The sequence below is a fragment of the Schistocerca americana genome, chromosome X (assembly GCF_021461395.2).
Source record: "Schistocerca americana isolate TAMUIC-IGC-003095 chromosome X, iqSchAmer2.1, whole genome shotgun sequence".
Classification (NCBI taxonomy): domain Eukaryota; kingdom Metazoa; phylum Arthropoda; class Insecta; order Orthoptera; family Acrididae; genus Schistocerca; species Schistocerca americana.
The window spans coordinates 863,137,887-863,163,636 of NC_060130.1; the positions used below are offsets into that span (position 1 = coordinate 863,137,887).

The window sequence follows — 25,750 nt, forward strand, 5'->3', positions numbered from 1 at the left end:
TTTTTTGACTGAAATTGTTTAATTAATAGAAAATGTTGAAAGTGTGAGATGTCATCCAAGATGGTAAAAGAGGTTGATGACCTGTGGAAGCAGTGCAGCAGTATTTCACTAATCATACAAAAAGTAATCTAGATAAATTTTAGAAAATAAATAATATTTTACATATTTCTTAAAACGTTTTATACATAAAAAACTTATAAATAAAGGCAAACTTAACTGTGTATTTAACTAATAAATAATAACAATAATAATAACAATGATAATACACTATAATATGAAAAATCATGATTTTATTCACAATGGTGCACAAATTAAACCAGTGTACACATCATGCCTATAAATTTGTAAGTGGTGCTGTGAGACAAGAGAATCAGTGGTGATGTCACCACTCACAGCACATTTGCACAATACCTACCATGTATTGAGTAACTGTGGGTAGGAGCAATGTCGTCTACTTTCTGTATGTAAAAAAAGATTATGCAGTGGGTTTCTCCTTCAGAAATCATACTTGAATGTTGGTTGCTTATGAGAAGATCATCTTATGCCTCATGTAAGACGGTGAAGCTTCTATGAACATGTAGGAATTCAACAGCAGCAGGGTAATGGTCTTTTGAAGCTGTAGTTTATTTTTTCAGGATATTGCTGCTTGCATTGGTCAGAATCCCAAGACTGCCAAGTGAATATGAAGTCTATGGGTTAAGGAGGGCTATACCCCACGATGTGCAAGATATCAACAACGCCATACAATTAGTGCCTGAGAGGACAGACATATTTTTTGCACAGTTAAGCAAGATCATACAGCCACATTGTGTACACTGAGTCAGGAAATGGGCTTATTTGCAGCACAACATATATACACATGGACAGTGCACAATAATGACTGGAGCACCATGGACTGTCAGCACGGTGACCATTGTTGTGACTTCTGTTGTTGCAGCAACAGAGGGAGGCTTGCTGACAGTTGTGTACCCAGTGACAACACAGTCATCCTTTCAGACAAGTCCCAGTTCTGCAATGTATGCATCCACATCTGAAGCCTCCTAGGTGATTGGCTGTTAATAGATAGTGTTTGACATTGTCATATGAGCCCAGCAACTGGTGTGATGGAATGGAATGTCATTGGGCACATGACATTATCACCTATGGTTAATACAGCTGATAATTTTGACAGCAGCTGTTACATTTCTAACTCCTTATGGCCAGTGGCTGTACCCTGTCTTTGAGGTCAACATGGCCTTATCTTTCAACAATCATCTGTGACAACTATCATCTGTGACAACTATCATCTGTGACAACAGCTCTTAAGTTATGATCATCAGAAGTTTAGCACAAAAATGGATGCAGCTTGTTTGTTAAAACTTTTTAAACAGCCATTTCTGAAGATTTTTTTTTGACTGAAATTGTTTAATTAATAGAAAATATTGAAAGTGTGAGATGTCATCCAAGATGATAAAAGAGGTTGATGACCTGTGGAAGCAGCGCAGCAGTATTTCACTCATCACCCCTTATGACTGATGAACTCTGGCACAGAGCTGAAGCAGCGTGGTGTTGCTCCTAATATACACTGATAACATTAGCAAGAATGTGTAATTTATTTTGGCTACTTTTATAGACAGAGTCATCAGAAGAGGACTTTCTTGGTGGAGATTGAGAAGTCATTAACTATGTCAAAAAAATATCTTCATATTACTTTGGAATGTGCTTAAAAAGATTTTTGCTCTTGAAGTGTTTGGTGTTGAAACATGCATTTCATAGAAGAACATGCTCACCATATTACTTACTTTCCACATCCTTACCAGTTTTTTGTGTAAGATTATGAGCTAGATTATTCTTAATCTTCTCTTTATTTTTATCATATTTTAAGGCATCAATAATTACCAAGAGTGGAGCTTGGGGTGCTGCCATCTCTCCTGCTCCTCCGACCATGGTGCATGTTCCTATCATGAGATGACGTATTTGAGTTGGAAAGAGTTCAGTTGCATACACGTGGATTGCGCTGTATGAGATGGTTATGCCAAACTTGCCAACAAGGTACAACAATATACGGACAGTCTGCATATCTGTAAAAGTAAAAATTAATTTAGATAGTTGTTTGAGAAGATACCCATACTAATCTAAATGAATAAATTTATTGAAATTCCATAATAATGTATCCAGATACAAACTTTCTAGAGCAAGCTGTAAGACTACTTAGAGTAATCTATGAATTTCTATTTATTTTCTTTGTTGATTTTTTAAAAATTTTTGTTACAGTATCTTCAGGATCTCTTTAGTCAGAGCTGTCCAACAACTGTCTCTTTGTCATCTCAACAAACTACCCCCTTTACTCCTTTTACTTGCCGCTTCTGTGAGAAGGAATTACTTGCTTTAACAACTTAATTTTGTGCTTTCCCTATACTCGTACTGTTTGAAGTGAATGCTGAGATGATGTCTTTGAGATGGACAAAGCAAATTTTAGTCCCCATACTTCCCTGTTTGAGTTATTACTCTGTCTCATTAAAGGAAAAAGGTAAAGCTGTTGTCGACCTGCAAAGTAGCTCATGTTGCAGGTGGCAACACCTTGTCTCTTCTGAGCTTTGAATTAATTTACCCAGCAAATTATAGGGTGACTCCAACCCAAATCTTGTCACTGATGTTGCATTGAACTCTAAGCCAAGTAAATTACTTAGCAAATAAACATAGAAGAACTATCAAATTGAGAAAAAAAAGAAGGTGTATTAACAGGGTTTAAATCCAGGAGGGTGCCAGGATATGCTGGAGAACAAGTTCCCATCTCCATAGTTTAGGGAAACTAGTATGGGTTGAGAGGATCCAAATGGCCTGTGTAGAATAGCAAGCATTTTGATCTGAGTCATGGTTTATGCCATGCTTAGCAACTAGGCACTAGGTGTTCCAAATGCAGACAGCTCTTCCATGTCCATTCAGGCTTTCAGCCCACTTAGTGGTGGTCATTCCTATATTACAAGCAGTGCAGTGAACACATTAGTTGGTAAACAACAGGCATGGTATCACATGTTGCTCTCTCTCTGATACTGTAGAATTTAACTTCTTTAATTTTGTAGAACTTACCAGTGGTGGGGCTGGAATAAGCGGTAATAGGTAACTACATAGGAGTGTGCAGTTAAGTGGGATTAACTGCAGAAATGAAACCTCTGGGGTAGGGAATGTCATATTGTTTCACAAGGCTCTTAGGAGGTTTGGAGGATGATGGTAGGCATCAGTGACTGGTGGTGGGAAGGATATCAGGTATAGAGGATCTTGTCCTAGGGCTTTAACTGAGGAAGTCTTATCCTTTGCAGATTAATATATCAAGGCATTCAGGTCCTGAATAGTATTGAGTGACACAGGGAGGGGGGTTCATTTTGTGGATTTAATGAAGCAGTAACTGTATTTTGTTGAAAGGTGAGAGACGGAGACTGCCTTTGAGATTGTAGGGTACTTGTGGGAAACGAATGTCTGGGAGAGGTTGTTGGTGTAGGTGTTGAGGAATTCAGTGGCAGAACAGACACATTTGCAACAGATGCTTAGGTTGTAGAGAAAGGAACATTTGATTTGAAATGGGTGGCAGCTATTGAAGTTGATTTTGGGTTTGTTTTATATTGACTGGGGTTTGGATGTGAACTTCAGTAAGAAGGAGTTCAGTGTCAAGGTAGATAGCTTTGGATCTGAAGAAGTATCAGTTGAATATTAATTGCAAAACGACATTAAGCTGTTGCAGGAAGGGCAGGAATTCATCTTCAACATGAGTCCAGGTCACAAAGATATCACCAATAAATCTGTACTAAGCCAGGAGGCCCAGATTCTCAGTCTTGTGGGAGTCCTCTTCCTTGTCACCCATCGAAAGGTTGACACATAAAACAGGACCACTTTGCTCTCATAGTGGTCCCCCTGATTTGATTGTCATTCTGGCCTCCAAAAGTAAAGTGGTTACATGTTTTAACAACATGAGTGAAGGCAGATGGGTTCAGTGCCATAAAACAGGTCACTTATTATGGCACCATGCTCATTGGCATTGCTGTCTGCCTGCTGGTCAGTGCCCAAGTGGTTACCATAAACAGGAACACTTTGGTGTGCAGAATATGTGACTTCTGTAGTTGCAGCACCACAAAAAACCCATTTTGACGTGGATAAGCAGTGACTTTCCAGGCAGACTGGTCATGCATCACAGCAGCAAGTCACTGGGTAATTGACCATCATAGTGTTGGCCTCAACTGTGATGTCACCACTGCTCTGCCATTACCCTGACAGGACTGCCTCCCAAGGGATGCAGCTGCTACCTGCTGGGTTGAGGATTGAACTGAAGCCCCCCTAGCCACTGAGCCAATGCGCCACTTGCCAGCACCAGTTGCCACCAGCCAGCTGCCAGTTTGAGGTTCACTGTCTGGACATCTGTGCCTGTCACTTGCCATGCCCAGGCAGCACTAAGCAAATAGCACTCAGCAGGCCATGTCAGTCTGCCACATTAGCCCTGATGTTGCTCAGGCACTGCTGGGACTATTGACTATGTGAGGTCATGCCACACCCAGGCCACACTAAGCATAGCCAGCCAGAGCCCCATTACAATGTTTCACTACCATGGTCTGTGGATCAAAACCCCCATTCTAGCACCACCTGTTGTGAGCCTGAGTTGTAAGGGTTATACAGCTTCTGTGTGGCTTCTGACTCAACACAATACATCATCTTCCACCACAGCATACCTATACCCTCTACTGGGTAGTAGGATGACAGTTAACAAGGTTTGAGGGAGACTTTTAGATAGGCATTATTGAAGAGGCTTAGACAATGCAGGGGGCAAAGTGCATCTCTCATGTGTTGTATGCCAAACATAGTCAAGTGAATGAAGAAAAATGGGGGGGGGGGGGGGGGGGGTACAGTGGTAAGAGGGATTGCCATGAACAACATACAATAAATTCTGGTGGTGTGGTGTGAGCATGTAGATGGAGTGGCATTTAAAGCTAGCTTTTTTATGTTTTTCTTGAATAACTAAAAACCATGACCTCCAAAGAAAATATTTCTCAGTACAGAATTAAATTTCCTACAAAAATATCCTAGTCATCTTTTCTCTCTGTCTAATAGTTTCCGGCCGGCCGGTGTGGCCGAGCGGTTCTAGGTGCTTCAGTCTGGAACCACGCAATCACTATGGTCGCAGGTTCAAATCCTGCCTCGGGCATGGATGTGTGCGATGTCCTGAGTTTAGTTAGGTTTAAGTAGTTCTAAGTTCTAGGGCACTGGTGACCTCAGATGTTAAGTCCCAAAGTGCTCAGAGCCATTTCTAATAGTTTCACATGTAGGGAAAATCACAGATTATTAGAAATTGTGTTTTAATGACATTAAATTAATGTTTATTGTTAAATGAAGTGGGTTAAGAACAAATATTTAATGTGTGTCCGACTATATTTAGGGGTAAACTGTGTTGTGGGGGTTGTGATGAGCTGGCAGAGGATGGTGGAGGCTAAACTGTAGTAACCTGCCATATGCTACACCTGCCACCCACAGAGGACATGAATTAGTCCACTACAGCAAGCACATTGTGCACTGACATTTAAAAGGTACACCCACAGCGACCCGAGGCAGCAGGCAGCAGCTATCCAGTCACCAATTACAGTAAATTGTTATGCTGCACACACAGCATGACTACAGTAACACCAGATGGAAGACAGCATGTTTATATGGCCATACGTAGGCCTCTGACTATCACTTGTGAGATTTATTTGTTACTCATATTCTTGTGTATTCTTGTTGTTTTCACTTCATGATCTAATAAACCAGAACCGTTTTATGATCACGTGCTTCCTTGTGTTCGTAGTCAGACCATAAATGCATGAAGGAAGGTAGATCATCAGCTGTGGTCACTCACTCCATTCCTTCATAAGTCTGTATATTGAAGAATGAGCAGGCAAGTTCCCCCTCTCTCTCTACCACACTACATCACAACAAGCAACTGCCAGATGTTTTACAAAGTTACAGTCTCTTCCACAGCTCACCTTATGAATTGCTGGTGGGACAGTGGACAGACATGCCCGAGGCAAGCTTATTTTTCACAAACTGCATTAGTACTATGTGGAATACAGATATGAGTTACTAATAATACTAACACAAAAATGCATATAGATGGATTCTGCCTAAATCTCTGCCCAATGTTTCACACAGTTACAGAGGATATTGACCCTTAGTCTTCCTGTATGGCAGATGGCAGCTGATCTGGAACTGTCAACTGTCTACCACACTGAAGAGCCTGTCCCAATTATAACATGCTGTCAATATGTATTTGATGATGTCAATTTCATTTTCTCAACTATCAATGGCTGGAATGTTGTTCATCACTGAAATGCATCACTCCAGCATTTGCTTTCCCACCAGCTGAAGAGGCCCAGAGGTTTAAAATAACTCCCTATGCAACAGACATCAGTCACCTAGATGTTATGGAACTTCAGGCACTTCAACATAAGTCATGAAGTGTATTAAAGTAGATTACTGTTCTACACTTGAATGTGCTCACCCTCATTTCATCAGACATACTCACATCCACTGTGGATGTATGGTATGTGGCTCCACTCAGTGCAGCCTGTTCTACAGGTGTCAGCAATTATTGAATGGAGTGCAGCCTATTCTACAGGTGTCAGCAATTATTGAATGGAGGAGATTTATGCAGTCTACTAGTAACAGTGTTATTGGTGAAAATTGTGATGTAACTTTCTGGTCATTAATTAATTCAGCACCAACTGAATAAAACATTGTTACATGACTTCACAATAAAATATCAATGATAGGCAGCAGCAAGGTGCCACATTCATCAATACAATCCCTTTCCCACTAATACATGTAGGTCACTGACATCACCACACTTACAAATTAAGCACTTCTCAACCACTGTTTATAGGAATGTATTTTAGATAAAAGCTCGCTTAACAACCACAAATAAATACTCAGTGAACTGAAAAATGACTATATTATATTAACACAAGCTCAGGGAAATTATTTTGTTTACTGACATAAGAAAACTGGACAGGTAATGGCAATGGTTCATAATCTGAGCAATGGAAGCATGGGTATAACTTTGTGAAAAGCCCTGTAGTGGCGTCTTGCGATGTAATGTTTGTTCTTCAGTTTGCAGACCCATCAATGAACTCCCTCAAGCCCCTTCAGCCTGTCACACTCCCTGAACACAGTTTATACCTCAATATGGTTCTACTGCACTTAGATGTGGTACACAATTTAATATGCTTAATTTAGCTATAAACATTAATTTTATACCATTAAAATACTGTCTTTAATAATCTATGATTTTTCCATTTTCTGCAACACGATAACTATTAGTTCAAAATGGTTCAAATGGCTCTGAGCACTATGGGACTTAACTTCTCAGGTCATCAGTCCCCTAGAACTTATAACTACTTGAACCTAACTAACCTAAGGACATCACACACATCCATGCCCGAGGCAGGATTCGAACCTGCGGCCGTAGCGGTCGCGCAGTTCCAGACTGTAGCGCCTAGAACCGCTCGGCCATTCTGGCCAGCAATAACTACTAGTCCAAGAGAAAAAATGAATAAGCCCTTTTTTGTAAGAAATTTATTGCAGTTTAATTTTGTACCAGGAAGCATTTTGACTATATGTTGTAATTTTTTTGTTATTCAAGAAACACAAAATACTGACTATTGGAAGTTAAGTACAATACACTTTCTAACTAGGAGAGGTGTGTGTGATGATGGTGTTGTGGATGGCAAGTGCAGTAGACAGGTAGACCACCACCACTTTTGAGGTATTTGACCAACAAGGTGCATAGCTTTATCAGGTAGTCCAAGCAATTTTGTTCCAGTTAATGGGTGGCTTGAGGGATAATTACTCTGAGTATGCTGAGATATCTAACATATAATGGCCACAGGAAAGGTAGATATGGGCCAAAGAATGATTATTATGGAATGGTGGAAAGATGCGAATTTTTAAGATGAAGCCTTTAGGTGTAATGCTAAAGGTTAAGCAGGAGTGAGGGGAATGTATGTGGGCCTGTTGTTTGGCCATGCTGAGAGCACATGTGCAAAAGGAGTACAAGTATTGAGGTACAGAGGTAGGGAACATGAAGGGATTGATGTAAAGATGAGGGAAGACTTTAACTGATGAAGGTAACACTGAAAGAGAAACAATAGCAGAACAAGGTGAAGAGCTTCTGTACACAGGCAAATTGCCGATTGGGAGCATGTACAGAAAATAATAATTGTAATTGTTTTCTAATAGACAGTAAAATTATATTACAGCAAGAGAGTCATTAAATACAATGTTGAGATTGATGAAAAGTAAATAAGACTGCAAGGAAGTGTAAGAAAGTTGCTAATTGGAGGAAAAGATCAGCCAAACAAGGAAAAAAAATTGTCATGAGAAAAAGTGATTGTCAAGTAAAAGACACCACTAAACACAAAGAGTTCTCTGAAAATATGAAAAATGGCACTAAACACAGAAAAGCTATTGTAAAATTATGAAAAAGGGTAGTAGGAAAGAATTTAATTTTTCACACTCGTGTCCACGTCCACTCCCATGCCCACACATGTGCCAAGTGGACTAGTTTGTGGTGGGGGGTTGTATCAAGTGGGGTGGGTAAAGCGAGAGAGGCAAAAGGCAGGGAGAGTGATTAGTGGTAGGTGGCTAGCTGCTTGGTGGGAGGCAGCTGGTTTGCTGGCTATGAATGGAGGAGGGAAGGGTGGCAGTTACATGGGATAGGCATGGGATGCATGGTCATTGGAGCTAATGGGAAGCAGTGCACTCTGAAGTTAATGTCAGGATGTGAATTTGGGGGGGGATGTAGCACTGAGTAAGGGGAAAGGGGAAACTGATGGATGGAGGGTGTTGGGGCCATGGGTTACTCAAAGCAGAGACCACAATGATTACAGAACACAAGGATGTATTGCACAGATAACTCCCATCTGCAGAGTTCCAAGAAGTTTGTGATGGAGGGAGGGATCCTGATGAAATGGGTTATGAAGCAGCCATTGAAATTGAGCATTTTGTGCTCAGCTGTATGTTGTGGCACTGGGTGGTCAACTATGTTCTTGGCAACAGTTAGGCAGTGGCCATTCCTCCAGATTGACAACTAGTCGATAGTCACACTGATGTAAAAACTGTGCAGTGTTTGCAGCAGACTTGGTGCATAATATAGTAGCTTATACAGACCAGGACTGAGGAAGTGCTGGGTGGGTGGACTGGACAGTTCTTCCACCCTGTTCTTCCACAGGGATATGATCCCTGTGGCCATGAACTGGAAGTGAGAGTGGCACAGGGATATACTAAGATGCTATGCAGGTTGGTTGGGTGACAGAATACCACATTAGTAGGGATGGGAAGGTCGTTGGGTAGGATATCCCTCATTTTGGGGCATGATGATAGATAATCAAAATTCTGAAGGAGGATGTGGTGCAGTTGTTCCAGTCCAGGGTGATGAGGAAGGCACTATATTGTACCTGAATTTTGGGAGTGGTAGGAGGATAGGGTTTGTGTGAGGATGTGGCATGGGAAGTCTGTTTGTGGGTGACCAGGCTGTTGGGAAAGATTTTTTGGTGTGGAATGGATGGCAGCTGTGAAAATCCAGGTACTGCTCATGGTTAGTGGGTTTAATGTGGGCAAAAGTGTGGATGGAACCATCAGTCAGGTGGATGTCAACATCCAGCAAGGTGGTACATTGTATTGAGGAGGACCACGTGAAGCACATGGGAGAGGTGTTGAGGTTGTGGAGCAAAGAGGATAGGGTGTCTTGGTCCTCAGTTCATGTCATGAAGATATCACCAATCAACTTTAACTAGATTAGGGATTGATAATTTTGAGAGACTAGGAAGTGTTCCTCTATATATTTTCTGAACCAGAAAACCAGATGCCTCCAGCTGAGCCAGTAGCCACAACCCTCAGCATAACCTATTCCACTTGGCAAAATAAGCCATTAGCACCATGTAGGGCATAGGTGTAGGGTGGGAGAGGGAATTTGTAGGGTGTGTGTTGACTGAATTCATTCATTCAGTTGCACATTATGTTCAACATCAAACCATGAAATATAATACATATGTATTGTCACCTTAGATTAGTTTATTAGTCTGTATGTTGGTTGTAAAGCTTAAAATGGCCCTAAGCAAATACACAATTATTCTAAATGATGGACTTCCTATTTATACAAGTATAAATCCAAAATGAATAAACTTTATACCAATGAAAAGAGGAAGTCAAAGTTTTTTTCATAATGTTTCATACCAATTTAATAAATTTAATAATTTGTAATTAATTAATTTTTAATTATTATTTAATAATTAGAAGTGTGATAAATGTTATAAATGTTCACTCTGGCTACCGTTGGCTGCACAGCAAACATCGACGCAGTAGCCAAACTCATCCCACACACACGAAAGTGTATCTGCTGTTATTGAGTGCACGGCAACAGTGATCCGGTTCTGCAGATCATTCAGAGTGGTTGGTAGATGTGGGACATAAACAGCTTCCTTCACATAACCCCATAAGAAATCATCATAGGGTGTGACAACAGGAAATCTCTGCGGCCAGAAGTGTAGAGCGAGGTCCTCACGTCCCTGTGACCGATCCAGTGCTGAGGAAGCAAGTCATTCAAAAAGCCTCATACATCAAAGTGCCAATGGGGTGGAGCTCCATCTTGTTGGAAGTGAAGTCCTGGGAATCTTTCATAACTTGAGGGAACAGCCATTGTTCCAACATGTCCAGTTCTTTCCGCAAAGAAAATTGGTCCATAAATCTTTGTACGGGATACAGCACAGAACACATTGATCTTCAGTGAGTCTCTTTTGTGTTGCAATGGTGAATGTGGATTTTCCAAACCTCATATGTGAACATTGTGTCTGTTGACTTTTCCACTAAGGTGGAATGTCATTTCATCACTAAAAATTACATGATGTAGAAATGCGTCATCTTCCAACTTTGTTAGCACATAACCACAAAATGTAAGATACTTCTCTTTGTCATTGGGGTTGAGAGCCTGCACAAGCTGTCATCAGTAGGACTTGTACAGCAAATGACGTCTCAGAACTTTCCAGACAGTTGGTTTGGGTATTCCAAGATCTCGATTGGCTCTATTGGTAGACTTACTGGGACTGCGCACAAAACTTTCTTGAATCCATCGGACATCATCCTCTGTCACATGCGGTCAGCCCATGCTTTTTCCTTTCCACACACTCCCAGTCTGCTTAAATTGCTTAACCAATGGCTAATGCTTTTGCAAGTTGGTGGATGAATACCGAATTTGGTACGAAATGCCCACTGCACTGCATTGCGACTCATTTTTCATGAGCTCAAGAATGCAGAAAACCTTGTGCTCCACAATTGCTATCTCACTCACAACTGACAGTGAAATGGAATGACAGCCCTATTGCTGTGTGAACTCTACCAGCTGCTTCTGGAACCATCACTACCCGCCCACTGCCACCCACCAAAAACTTTGATACTTCCTCTTGTCATTAGTATAAACCTTATTCATTCTGTATTTGTATTTGAATACAGGGTTATTCCAAATGATTGAAGCGATTTCACAGCTCTACAATAACTTTATTACTTGAGATATTTTCACAATGCTTTGCACACACATACAAAAACTCAAAAAGTTTTTTTAGGCATTCACAAATGTTTGATATGTGCCCCTTTAGTGATTCGGCAGACATCAAGCCGATAATCAAGTTCCTCCCACACTCGGCGCAGCATGTCCCCGTCAATGAGTTCGAAAGTATCGTTGATGCGAGCTCATAGTTCTGGCACGTTTCTTGGTAGAGGAGGTTTAAACACTGAATCTTTCACATAACCCCACAGAAAGAAATCGCATGGGGTTAAGTCGGGAGAGCGTGGAGGCCATGACATGAATTGTTGATCATGATCTCCACCACAACCGATCCATCGGTTTTCCAATCTCCTGTTGAAGAAATGCTTCTGCTTTAGCCTTTTCTGTAAGATTTTCCAAATCATCGGCTGTGGTACGTTTAGCTCCTTGCTTGCTTTATTCGTCGACTTCCGCGGCTACGCGTGAAACTTGCCCGCACGCGTTCAACCGTTTCTTTGCTCACTGCAGGCCGACCCGTTGATTTCCCCTTACGGAGGCATCCAGAAGCTTTAAACTGTGCATACCATCGCCGAATGGAGTTAGCAGTTGGTGGATCTTTGTTGAACTTCGTCCTGAAGTGTCGTTGCACTGTTATGACTGACTGATGTGAGTGCATTTCAAGCACGACATACGCTTTCTCGGCTCCTGTCGCCATTTTGTCTCACTGCGCTCTCGAGCGCTCTGGCGGCAGAAACCTGAAGTGCGGCTTCAGCCAAAAAAAACTTTATGAGTTTTTCTACGTATCTGTAGTGTGTTGTGACCATATGTCAATGAATAGAGCTACAGTGAATTTATGAAATCGCTTCAATCATTTGTAATAGCCCTGTACATATGAATTTTTGAAAATGGGTCCATCATTTAGAATAACACTGTATATCTGTCAATTAACAGAAGGAGTTGTTTCCATTGCCATTTTTAGCGTTCAGTTGCTGTTTACCTACCAATTATTATTTGGCACACATATACAAATATACTGACAGAGTAAGTTGGACTGTGTCAGTTGGTGCCCATTACAGGGTAGATAGTGTTCTTCCAAAGAAAGCAGGCGTTGACAGATGTGAAAATTACCGAACTATCAGTTTACAACAACAACAGTGTTCTTCAACAATAAAAATAGATGTCAGCACGTACATTTTATCAACTTCTGTTGTTATCAGTCAGTGAATGTTGAAAACCACTAAAGTCTTAGATATCATGTTACTTACTGAGAAGCACTGTTGAAGCAATTTTCTGTAGTAAATGGACTGTATCATTTGAAATAAAAATGGTTCTATTATGGTAAATTGGGAAATATTATTGTCATTACAGTTTCATTCATTATACTGTGCTATTTCAAAGGCTTTGAATTTTATTCACTCATAAATATACCGAAATGTTAAATCAGTAACATTTTTATTCCTGGTGTACGTCAATTGGAACATACATAACATAGTGAGATAGTACTAGTCATTATATTTCAGCTAATTAACATCTTATTTTTGGTTATTCTTACAACAGTATTAAAAACCGAAGTTGATGTTAGACATTAATAACATACAGAAATACCATCCACAGATGTTGCTATGGTCTGGAACTCCTTCCATAAATGTTAAATATTACAATAAACAACAGAACCTGATATAAAATAATTTGGAAACACTGCTACAAAATATGCATGCAGCTATAATTAGACTGAAGCCAAATCAGTGTCCTTTAGATGATAAATATCTACTCAGGAAAACTGTGCAGCAGCTGCTAGCAAATTACTCACTGGTGTCACAAGGAAAATCCCATATGAAGGAGAGAGGGATGTGAAATGAGTTAAATAATACATTAACAGGCAGAAGTGGCCATTGCAGGCTACTTGTATATAATGTAAGAACCTAAAACGTACTTAAAACTAATCACTACTATTGCTGATTGACACACATTCTTAGCTACAGATTTTAATTCTAGAATATGGGACCTTTCTTATGTGTTATAAATGTCACTATAGGTACTGCTTGCTGTACATATTTGCAGTGATATGCAAAATGTTCTCAGCTAATTATAACTGAGTGAGTATAATTCAAATATCTGAGCTAAACAATGAGAAGGCTTATTACTCCCAGCCAAACAAATAACACACAGCAGCTATAGGAGATTTCCATGAGACCTTGTCCTTTTACTTACTTGATCCTCTGATGCCTTAACTATTTCATCTCTAATTGCTACCCATTCATCTTCCACTCTATTCTTTACTCCTGTCTCAGTAAATCATTGGCTAATGCTCCCTCTGAAACTCCCAAAAACCTCTGGTTCTGTCAACTTTACAGGTTCTATATCCTTAATTTTCTACTTTTTTGCAGTTTCTTCAGTTTTAATCTACAGTACATAACCAATAAATTGTTGTCAGAGTCCGCCTCTGCCCCTGGAAATGTCTTACAATTTAAAATCTGGTTCTGAAATCTCTATCTTACCATTATATAATCAATCTGAAACCTTCCAGTGTCTCCAGGAACATTACACTTTGTAAATTGAGGCTAAGATATTAAGAGACGAAATCAAAACAAGTTATACGGAATAACTACCAGCTGACTTCTGTAAGGTTTATGTTGTTGATACTAATGCCAAGAGAAAAATATGTTCTGTGTAGTTATCATTCTAGTAATAATTTTGTGTTAAGTACTGACCTGGAGGAACGACTGTGAAGGCAAGACATGCAACAGCTGCAAGCAGGAAAGAGGTGCTGAGTGTGATACGTCGACCCATACGCTCCAGTGCATAGTATGCAGCTAGACAGCCTGGCAATTCAATCAAGCTCACCAACATAAAGTTGAGATACTTATTGCCTGCCATTGCCACTGAATACAGTGACAGCCCATAGAACACAAACATGTTGGTACCCCTGAAACATAAGTGCTACTGATAGGTTTGTTTCTGAAAATATACTGTATCTATATTTCTAGTGGAAACTTCCACATTTAAGTAATAACATAATGCATTTAAGCTCTCCATATAATATTAGACAACCACTATACTAAAAGAAATAGTATGTTTATATGCATGTAGATGGCTTAAAATCAGATGGAGCAACATCATGTGCTGTTTGTATTGCTCTTGGGTGCCCAAGTGGGTGCAGCTGCTTTCAAAATATGATATTTTGAGAATGTTCCTTGCTGTAATCTTCATGTGACACCTGGAGAATGAGCCTCTTTGCCACATTGTGCCTCGTTTATACTCTTATCACTCCACACACCTCCCCCACTACCTGTCCACACATAGTGTCAGGGTGAGTGGTGGAGGGAACATGCTCACCAAATTGTGGGAACAAACTCACGTTACTCAGTGCTTCTGTGTCCCCACTGAATGTGGATGTAGCTCTTGGCTGATGTTGTGACTTTAGTCAGCTGAGTGCTGGGCATGACACTTTACTGATGACAAAGCCACTATCTTATTGATCAGGCTGTTGGAAACTCATATCTTGACAGTGTCCTTTAAAAAACAATCCTAAAACGACTAGGTCTGTCTTAGCTCTTCAGTTGGTTCATATTTCATTTAGTCCTCTGTAGCTGTGCATTGTTCTGCAGCAACATGTTTTGTGGGTTGGATGTGACTGGCTTATCTCTTGTGCTCCTGGCACCTTTCTTTATCTGTCTGCACAGTCTGCCCAATGTATACCTTCTTACATTTGCGTGGGGTAAGGAGGACATCTGGTCTGTGGAGCCCTAAGTCATCTTTCACTGTACCTGATAGTGCATGTGTTTCTGGAAGTGGACAGAAAAGACATTTGATGTTACACCGAGCCAAAATTCTGCCGGTTTTGTTTGATATTCTGTCAGCATATGATATATATGCCATTGTATTATCCTCTTCGTTGTGTTATATTTGCTGAGCCTGTATCTTCTGTGCCAGGAACACAATAGAAGCACCAAACTTAACAGCTTACAAAACCTGCAGCTGTGGAACACTGCGTAGTTACAGGGGACCCAACGAAATCTAAACAAATAGAAGTGCTGAGACAGATCTTGTCATTTTGCTATTGTGTTTTAAAGGAGGCTGTCATGATATGAGTGGCCAAAAGCCTGATCAGTGGTGACAGTAGCTTCACCTTCAGTAACATGTGGGACCAAGCTCTCAGATAACTGAAGTCACAACATTGGTCGAGAGAGACTTATGCATTCAAGGAGAGCAGCAAAAGCACTTGGGGATGCAGCTCACACCCAGCATTTGGAGATTGCATCTCCCCAGCACTCCACCCAATGTGGTGTGCAATCAAGTAGCAGGGGAAGGGGTGGCACCTTTTTTCATCGGTCTGTACAGTCTGCTCAATGTATACCTTACTGCATTTGAATGGAGTATGGACGGCACCTGGTCTATGGATCCTCAAGAGTACAAAAGAGGTGCAAAGTAGTAGAGATGCTTATTCTACAGGTACCACCTGAAGATGACAGCAAGGTACACCATTAACATACCATGTTTCAAAAATGACTGCAGCTGTCTGACACCTGAGAGTAATACAACAGTTGAATCACCAGAAAATCTCAAGATCACACAGTATGTGATGTGCAGAACAATTTTTAGAGCCTACACAGAGACGGTACAGCAGCAGTGCCTTCTTTGTTAGATGTACGTAACAAGTGGAATAATATTGAAGTAAAATTATTAAAATTTAATAAAAAAATTAGTAAAAATCATGAAGCATCCTGTTTCACAAGCACAGCACCTTACTTTGTCTTGCAGCTTTACTGACAAGGGCAGACATCTTCAATCAAATTCAGCAAACTGGATTATTTGCATCCAGTCTAGGTAGAATATGAATGCTCTATACTTTTAGTTATAGTATCTGGGGGTTATTTGGGTTCCCTGCCTCACCCAAGTATTGATAGAAACAACATGTCAGAGATACATGGGCTCCAGGTGACAGCCATGGCTCTTGTCCTCATGGGGCATGGCTGTTGTGGCAAGTGTGTGAGGTGGTGCTGCCCTTTAATGACTGTTTACAGATATACTGCAGCCTGGCAATTTCAGCCAGTCTCTCACTAGTCACTGAAGTATTATGTACATGCCATTGGATAGCAGAGTATTTTGACCTTGCTTGATTAACATTTTGTGATTTGGACTTTTCTCTGGACTGTGAAATAGGCTCTATGCTTAGATGACTCATATATGCTTTGGACTTGTGTTGGTTATTAATTCACCTTGTGATCTCCTTTCGCAGTCACCACTAGAACTGCCTGTTTCATTTCACTGGTCTCCTCATTACCACTAATGAGAATAAATGTAAACTGTGTTTCTATCTATGCAGAGTAGGACAGAAAATTGGGATTCCACCAGCAGCAGCAGATATAGCTACGACAGCTTCTGCAAAACCAACAGTAGTTGGCAGCTGCAGTGGGCTCACCTCCCCTTCTGCCCTTCACTTGCTTTGACAAGGCAAACAAGAGTTGGCAGATCTAATTACATTGTATTGTTGTGCACCGTAAGGCAAATCAAATAACTGATCTTGGGCATCAGTACATGATCTTACTGCCCCCTAGTACTAAACTGCATGAAGTGGTGCAAGAATTACACCCGCTCTCTGAGTCCAGTAGTTTGACTTTTTCTGATGTTTTTGGTTTGCTGACTGACTGTTATGGTGACCAAACTCACATCATCATGGCTAGGATGAGATTTAACTGATGTGGTAAGCAATATAAACAGTCCTATGCAACATGGGCTGCTAACTTGCAACTTGACATGCAACTATGACTTTTCCTGTAAGCAGTGTGACACAATAAATACAAACTCCTTAATCTGTGATGTTATTATCTGTCTTGCCTCAGATCAAGACATTAGTATAAAAGCTTCAGAGGCATCTGATCTCACCATCAGGGAGGTGTTAAAATTGCCAAGGCTCATGAAGTAACTGTGTTAGTACATGGTTCCATGGGTGGTGATGTTGTTAGTAGTCTTAGTTGGTGTTGTGCTCCACTATCAAATTCAAATGGCTCAAATGGCTCTAAGCACTATGGGACTTAACATCTGAGGTCATCAGTCCCCTAGATTTAGAACTACGTAAACCTAACTAACCTAGGGACATCACACACATCCATGCCCGAGGCAGGATTCGAACCTGAGACCATAGCAGCAGTGCGGTTCCGAACTGAAGCACCTAGAACCGCTCGGACACAGTGGCCAGTGCTCCACTATCAATTGTTGACTTCTAGTCAGTATCATCATCTGAGCACCCATTCATCTGGTTGTTAAGTGACATGGAATTCAGTAGTTAGTGCAGTAGTTAGCGATTCCTTACACTCATCATTGATAGATGCACACAAATAGAAGTTCTTTGTTGACTGTTAGTGAGTCCCCTAGTGAGCAGAAACACATTCAATTTCTTCCTCTCTGTTGTCAACAGGCTCCAGAAACATTTATGCCATCAAATTGTGTCCAGATCACAGCCCATCTGTTTTGCATGCCACAAACAAGGGCACCTCATGAGTGTCTGCCTCGAGTGGCAAACATCAACAACTTTGGCCTTCAGCATGCTGCATGCTACCTTAATGATGCCTGGGAGAGCAACAGGCAAAATGCAGCATCTCATGTTGCAACTGGACATTCATGGGATGACTGCAGATTTCCAGTTGCACACTAGCATGGCCATGTCTCTGATTAATGAGGACACATACTGGTGCATTGGCTCCCTGCAGCTGAAGTCCCCTCAGTGCAAAGTGGTGATTTACAATGGCCAGTCAGTCCCCTTTTAGGGTCAGATCATTGTCCAAGCTTATAGAAATGTCTCTCAGCAGCTAAACTTGCTTGTAGTCAACTTTTGGATGGCAACTAACATTTTTGGTTTAGAAACTTTTGTGTTTTTTGATTTGCGAATTCAGGACCAGGTAATTTATTTATTCCCCCCCCCCCGCCCCCCCCCCCCCACCTGTGATCCCATTCACAGAACTTTGTGTGTTGTGCACACAATTCAAGCAGATGTTTGAACCTACTATACATTGTGCGACAAAGTTCCAGGTCCACATTTCATTAACACAGTTGACGGTGCCTAAGTCTTATAAGGATCGTCTGGTGCCTTTCACGATTCATGAGCAAGTTAAAGCAAAACTAGATAGGCTGCAAAATGTAGGTGTTTGCTCATCAGTATCATGTACCTGATGGGCTATGCCCATGGTCATGGTTCAGTAACCTATCATTCACTCTGTATTTTTGTTGATTTTCTGTCTATTGTTAACGTTCAAACAAATGTTGATCCTTATCCACTCCCTTGACACAAGAAATTGTCAGCTAAATTGGCTGGGGTCCAATATTTTTCAAAGATTGATCTTGGTGACACCTAGGTGATCAGACAAATCAGCTTTTTATGCTTCATATGCTATTTGGCATGTATCATTATAACAGACTACCATTTGGGGTTGGAAGTGCTTCCGTGATGTTTCAGAGATACCTTGAGCAACTCATCCAATGTGTTAATTGTTTTGATGATTTCTTAATTATAAGGGTCATCCAGGAGCAGCATCTGCACAATCTCCAGATGATGTTTGAGAGCTTCAAGCCAATGGTCTGTGCTGTCGCCTCAACAAATTTAGTTCCTTTGCTCCATGTGTCAAGTAATTGGTTCATATATCATGTCACAATGGGCTCACCCTGATGCATGATCATGTGGCTGCATTGAATTATTGGCCCCTAAGAAGCTCAAAGAAGTACAGTTGTTTCTAGGCAAAGTAAATTATTACACCTAGTTTATTTCAAATATGGCCCACACTTCCTATCCACTTAATCAGCTGCATAAAAGAAATGTTAAATTTGTGTGGTCAGAGGTGTGACAGAAGTTTTTCATGCAGCTTAAAATGTGCATTAGCTCGGCCACTTTTTTAGCTGCATTCCATCCTGGCATACATTTGAAACTTGGCACTGATGCATCAGGTTGTGGAATGGGCACCATGCTATCCCACACATACTCTGGCAGTACAGAACAGCCCATTGCATTTGGATCTAAAACATGAAATGTGGCATAGAGGGATGATTCAGAAATTGAGAAGGAGGCATTGGTTATCATATATGGCATTCAAAAGTTTGTGTGTTCCTTTATGGTGCATAGTTTTGCCTGATCACTTATCACAAGTTTCTTATTTGGTTGCCTAGCCCCCATTCACAACTTCCTGGTAAAGCAGCACAGTGGTTGCAATGTTAGGCATTGTTCCTTAGTAATTATACCTCTGAGAGCCATCATTGGTCCAAAATGCAGTACTCCAATGCAGAAACACTTTCCTGGTTGCTGTGTGGCCAGATGCCAAATTTGATAGGTATGAGGCACTGTGTTTTGCCTTACATGCAAACCAGTGACATACGTTTGACAGATTTCCAATAATGGCACATGAAGTAGTGAGAGGTTGTTGTGTTTTGCATGGTGGGGGTGGCCAGAGCATTTATCTAAAGACACCAACCCAGAATGGCCCACCCATTTTTCTTTACAGAGCAGGCTTAACATGACCGAGAGGGTCATTTTGCTGGCTACAGATGATGAATGTGGGGTTGTAGGTCAACCTATGCTCTGCTTCTTCATATTGGAGCTCCTTGACACTGAATATTGGGGAATGTGCAGATGAAGAGAACAGTGTGTCGTGTGCATTGGCTTGGGGTTGACACCCTCATTGAAGACACTTTCTGGAACTGCCATGCCTCCATCCACAACTAGTCTGCCACAGTGCAGCTATTCAACCCTTGACCACGTCCTGACCAGCAATGGCAAAGGGTGCATATTGATTTCATTGGTCCAGTCTAGGGAACAATGTGATTGCTTGTTGTTGACGCAATCTTTAGTTTTCTGTATGTCATCTGGATGGCTACAACTACTATGACAACTACTATCCACATCCTCCCCATCATATTTGTGATAGAGGGGCCCCCTTCCATCCTGGTTTCTGACAACAGCCCTCATTTCAGGGCATCATGTTTCAGGAATTTTGTTAGTGTAACCTCCACCTGGACCACTGCTCCTTTCCATCCTGCATCGAGTTCAAAATCTGGCTGAATGGTCAGGACATTTAAGATGCATATGTACAAACTGCAGATGACAGCAGACTTCAGGACAGCACTTATCATCAATTGGGGGAGGCAAATGTTTCAGGCAGAGGGCAGCCAGTTGCAGCTGGTCCAGCAACAGAATCAGCTCCATCCACACTGTGATGTATTGCTCCCCCATTTCCCACCACTGCCAGCTAGGAGTGCCACCCACAACTGTGCCAGGGACCAGACAGGCCATCGGCTTGCCTTTTACTATTACATCCTCCACCCTCATGTTAGGTGTTGGCAGGAAGTTGACAACAACCATCATTGGGAGTCTTTTCCTTGGGATGTGGTATATGATTAGAAGACTCATGTACACTCTAGATTTATGTTGGTTGTTAATTCACCTCATGATCTCTATTGTCAGCCACCACCACAGCTGCCTGTTTTGTTCTGCTGATCTCCTTGTGGCCACCAATGTAACTAATAATAAACTGTGTTTCTAACTATATAGCACAGGATAAAAAATTAATATTTATAGAACACCTGAGAAGAGTCTTTGATTGTAGTATTCTTCATAAGTCACAGACTCATTATACCTACAGTTTGTAAAGCGAAAATTAATCAACATGCAAGTTTGCATTACAATGCAGGATACATACTGCTTGCGATAATTTATTGAATGCATGCTGTTAAAACATCTTAAGTTCACATTTGGTATTAGTTCAAGCATTTCAATTACATGTGTGACTACAAGGCATGAAACATATTATTACAATCCATCCTGTATTTTCCACTTTAAGCATATTTCTAATTCTGTTGAATCATTAATCTAATACTAACTTGGTGAGAAACTAACCAGCAGAAACAGCAGACAAACAAGCGCACCATAAGTGTGGAGGAGTGCATCACTTGCACAATAGCATCTACTTTTCCAGTTTTGCAGCTGTCATCAGTGCTATCTGTTCCATGGATGTCATCATGGACTGGTGCTGTTTTCTGAAATAGTATATTTCAAATTACACCAAAAACTTTTGTGAAGTTGCAATCTACATACAATTTTTTTCAATTCTGGATATGCTAATCATGATGGGGCAAGATCAGATCAAACAGAATTTTCTACTGTTCTTAATGACTGTGTTCATGAATTGATGATTAAATATGAAAGTGTACATCTGGAAATCTACAGTTTAATAAGAAAACTTATAGGATGGCATATTGAAATAAGTTCTGTTCGAAGGAGCCAGTTTCAAGAATCCCATTGTTGTCATTCACTGAATCAATTACTTCATTATTTTGAGCTGGGAGGAGTCAAAGGATGGCCATACAATACCTCAGTTTGTGTCACTATTAGTTCACCTTTAATGGTGAATGACAGTGTATTATGTTCACTTACAAAACATCAAACATATATTTGATGTAAAACTGTGATAGCAGGTGCTGTAGGTACAGATATTTAATTTTCACATTATTAGATTTCAGAAATTTTATTTGATTCTTGAGTATGTCATTATTCACTCAGACTGCCATAATGTACTACCTGACAAAAAAAGGTGAAGTACCAGGAAGACATGGTTGGATGCCAATGTAATTTTGCATATGTGTACACCGTCAGTGGATATGTAAGTGATTGGAGTTGCAATTGTTTGTGACAGACAGAACAGCATGTGAATGCATCAGTTTTGTTCATGTTTAGGGTTGCTATCAGGCCTAGTAGGTTGTATAAGGGGCATGAAAAATGTTAATGCTGAGTGATCACTGCAAAGGACAAGGAGATGCTATGAACTCATCTGGGACAACTTTATCAGCACATGGCAGGGTTTGAAAGGTGTCTCTGTGTGTGTGTCTCCATTTGGCTTGCTGATTGAATCATGGAACATTGAGATTAATGGGGTATTCAGAAGTAAAAGTGGCTCAGAGTTGGACTGCATGGCATGTGTGTGCAGACATACTTGTCATTGAGGTTCTGACCACCACAAGGAAGGATTTCTGTATTGTGCACTGAGCATAATGTAATCCCTACACATCTGTATCTGCCATCTGTGAACAAGTAATGGACTTTCTGCAACATTCTATGTCTTATCACACCACTGGTCAGAGATTAGCAGCAGCTGAACTAGGAAATCACCATCCCATACATAGGATGCTGTTAACAACACAACACAAACTGCTGCGTTTGGAGTGGTTCAATGATCAGGAAGCATGGACTGATGACAAATAGCATCACATTGTGTTTAGCAAATAAATTGTGTTCCTGCACCACCCTGGACGACTATTGTTGGTGAGTACGGTGGCAACCTCAGGAGTGGTTTTATTCTTCCAATGCTTTGTAGAGGCACAGTGGTGTTACTCCAGGCATCATGGTGTGGGGAGCCATTGGGTGTGATTTCACATCATGGCTGGCAGTGATTGAGGGAACTCTGATCAAACAACAGTACATCACAAACATTTTGTGCGCTCACATGTTACTTCTCGTGAGACAATATCATGGTATCATTTTTCAACAGGACAGTTCTCATCCTCAAACATCATGTGATGCTGAAGTACTCCCATGGCCAGCAAGATGCCAGATCTGTCCTGGTAGAACACGTCTGGGACCAGCTGTCCCAGTGTCAGCACCCAGGATCTCAGGAACTAGTTAGAACAGTTGTGGGTCATCTTGCCTCAGGAGAGGACTTCATGACACCTTTCCCAACCAAATTGGTGCATGCATCCAGGCCAGAGGAGGAGCAACATCATACTGATAAGTGGGCTCATACTACCAAGTTCTTTTTAAATTTGACTAGGTTGTATAATCACTGAAATAACATCACATACCCTCACAACTCATGAAGTACCATTCTGTTTCCTACTTTCCTTCACAGTGCTTCAATTTTTCTTTACTGGGCAGTGTATATTATAACTCACTAATGTTTGTGACTGAAACATACTTCATACAAAAGATTAGGGAGCCATACATGACAATATACAAATGATTAAGATTACAGAGCTGAATGTCATCTCTGACTAAAAATGCAACATGGTGTAAATACCATACATGTAGCTTCAGAGTTTCTAAATGCTGCAGTTACAAATCAAAGGGAGTCTAAGATGGTGTTGGGGAATCTCCCAAAATGGGATTCGTAGATGCACCCACAAAGAATCAATATGGTTGCTAGAGGGCAGTGATGAACAAGTTTAAGGTCAATTCTTTCTCAGGCATGTTCAAAGGGTGATATTTTAAGCTAATATGCAGGTCCGGGAGGAAGAAGATTTACATATTTCTTGCTGCATGTGGTTTGGCACTGTCCCACTGAGATATAACATTTGGTGTTGCCTGACAGAGGTGCAGTACTCTCAAGCTCTAAAATCTTCCTAACATGGCATTTATTATTCGGGTGTCCTCCTACACTGAGGTGACAAAAGTCATGGGATACCTCCTAATATCATGTCAGTTCTTCCTTTGCACAGTGTAGTGCAGCAACTCAACATGGCATGGACAACAACAACTCGTTGGAAGTTCCCTGCAGAAATATTGAGCCATGCTGCCTCTATAGTCACCCATAATTTTGAAATTGTTGCCAGTGCAGGATTTTGGGCACACAAACTGACCTTTTGATTATGTCACATATATGTTTGATGGGGTTAATTTTGGGTGCCCTGGCTGACAAAATCATTTACTCAAATTATCCAGAATGTTCATCAAACCGATTGCAAACAATTGTGGCCTGGCGACATGGTGCATTGTCATCCATAAAAGTTCCAATGTTGTCTGGGAACATTAAGTCCATGAATAGCACTCCAAACAGTCGAACATAAGCATTTCCAGTCAATGATCAATTGAGTTGGACCAGGGGACCTAGTCCATGCCATATAAATGCAGCCCACACCATTATGGAGCCACGACCAGCTTCCACTGTGCCTTGTTGACAACTTGGGTCCTTGGCTTTGTGGGGTGTATCCCACACTTAAACCACACCATCAACTCCTACTGACTTAAATTGGGACTCATCTGACCAGGCCACAGTTTCCCAGTCTTTTGGGGTCAAACCAAAACTGTAGAGAGGCACTGTAGATAATGTCAAACTGTTAGTAAAGGCATTCGCATTGGTCATCTACTGCCATAGACCATTAATGCCAAATTTCACCATACTGTCCTAAGAGATACATTTGTTGTACATCCCACATTGAGTTCTGTGGTTATTTCATCCAGTATTGCTTGTCTATCAGCATTGACAACTCTATGCAAATGCTGTTGCTATCAGTTATTAAGTCAAGGCCGTTGACCACTGTGTTGACCATGGGAAGAGCTAATGCCTGAAATTTGACATTATCGGCACACTCTTGACACTGTGCATCTTGGAATATTGAATTACCTAATGATTTTCAAAATGGAATTTCCCAAGCATCTGGCTCCACCTACCATTCCACATTCAAAGTCTCTTAATTCGGTCGTGTGGCCATAATCATGTTGGAAACCTTTTCACATGAATCATTTGAGTACAAATGTGCTGCCCTTTCATACCTAATGAACATGGTACTACCACCATCTGTATAAGTGCATATTGCTGTCCCATGACTTTTGAGACCTCAGTGTACACATCATAGTTGAGATCACAAGGTGTATCCAATAGTACCCAAACAATCACATCCTGCCTTTGTCCACTATGGCATTCAATAGCAGCAACTGCAGCCAGATTTATGGCATCTCAGTAGTGTTTATATGGCCATCACTACAGGACATGTGGAAATGGAATTCATCATGAACCATTACAGTTTTGTATTCAGCACCACAGTGTTATGATTCACATGCACATTGCAGTCTGAGGTGCTTCTAGACTACGGAAGCTGATAAATGGCATTCATGCCACCTGTCCAGCACCTAAGCTGGCATACTTTGTCCCTACTTACTTGATGTTAAGAGATCTCATGCTTCATTCATTTCAACTTGAATAAATATCTGGTTAGACACTTTTGATTGAGCAGTCATATTGAGGTAAGAGGCAAGTAGATACAAGGTTGTGGGCATGAAGACAAATTTTGCTGTATATGATAATTTTCAAATGGAAAATCTCGAATAAACCTAGAAAGCACATCATTACCCTTCTCTCCAAGCATGTGTTTTATGCAGTGGTGCTACTGATGACTGGGCTAACAAAATGACAAAGAAACAGTTGATTTGCTAGTAACATTGTAGTTCATTTTCCACACAAACAG

At 40.9% G+C, this 25,750-nt stretch overlaps 1 protein-coding gene across 3 annotated transcripts in view; it reads right to left on the bottom strand.

The window, feature by feature from the left end:
* Nucleotides 1–25,750, bottom strand: part of LOC124555521 (organic cation transporter protein-like) — a 241,744-nt gene that overhangs the window by 6,628 nt on the left and 209,366 nt on the right. For all 3 annotated transcript variants that reach the window (XM_047129472.1, XM_047129473.1, XM_047129471.1), the window contains exons 8-10: nt 21,414–21,553; nt 14,245–14,459; nt 1,879–2,060 (exon numbers count right to left, since the gene is read on the bottom strand). In XM_047129472.1, coding sequence (XP_046985428.1) covers nt 1,879–2,060; nt 14,245–14,459; nt 21,414–21,553 — 537 coding nt within the window. The remainder of the gene's footprint in view (nt 1–1,878; nt 2,061–14,244; nt 14,460–21,413; nt 21,554–25,750) is intronic.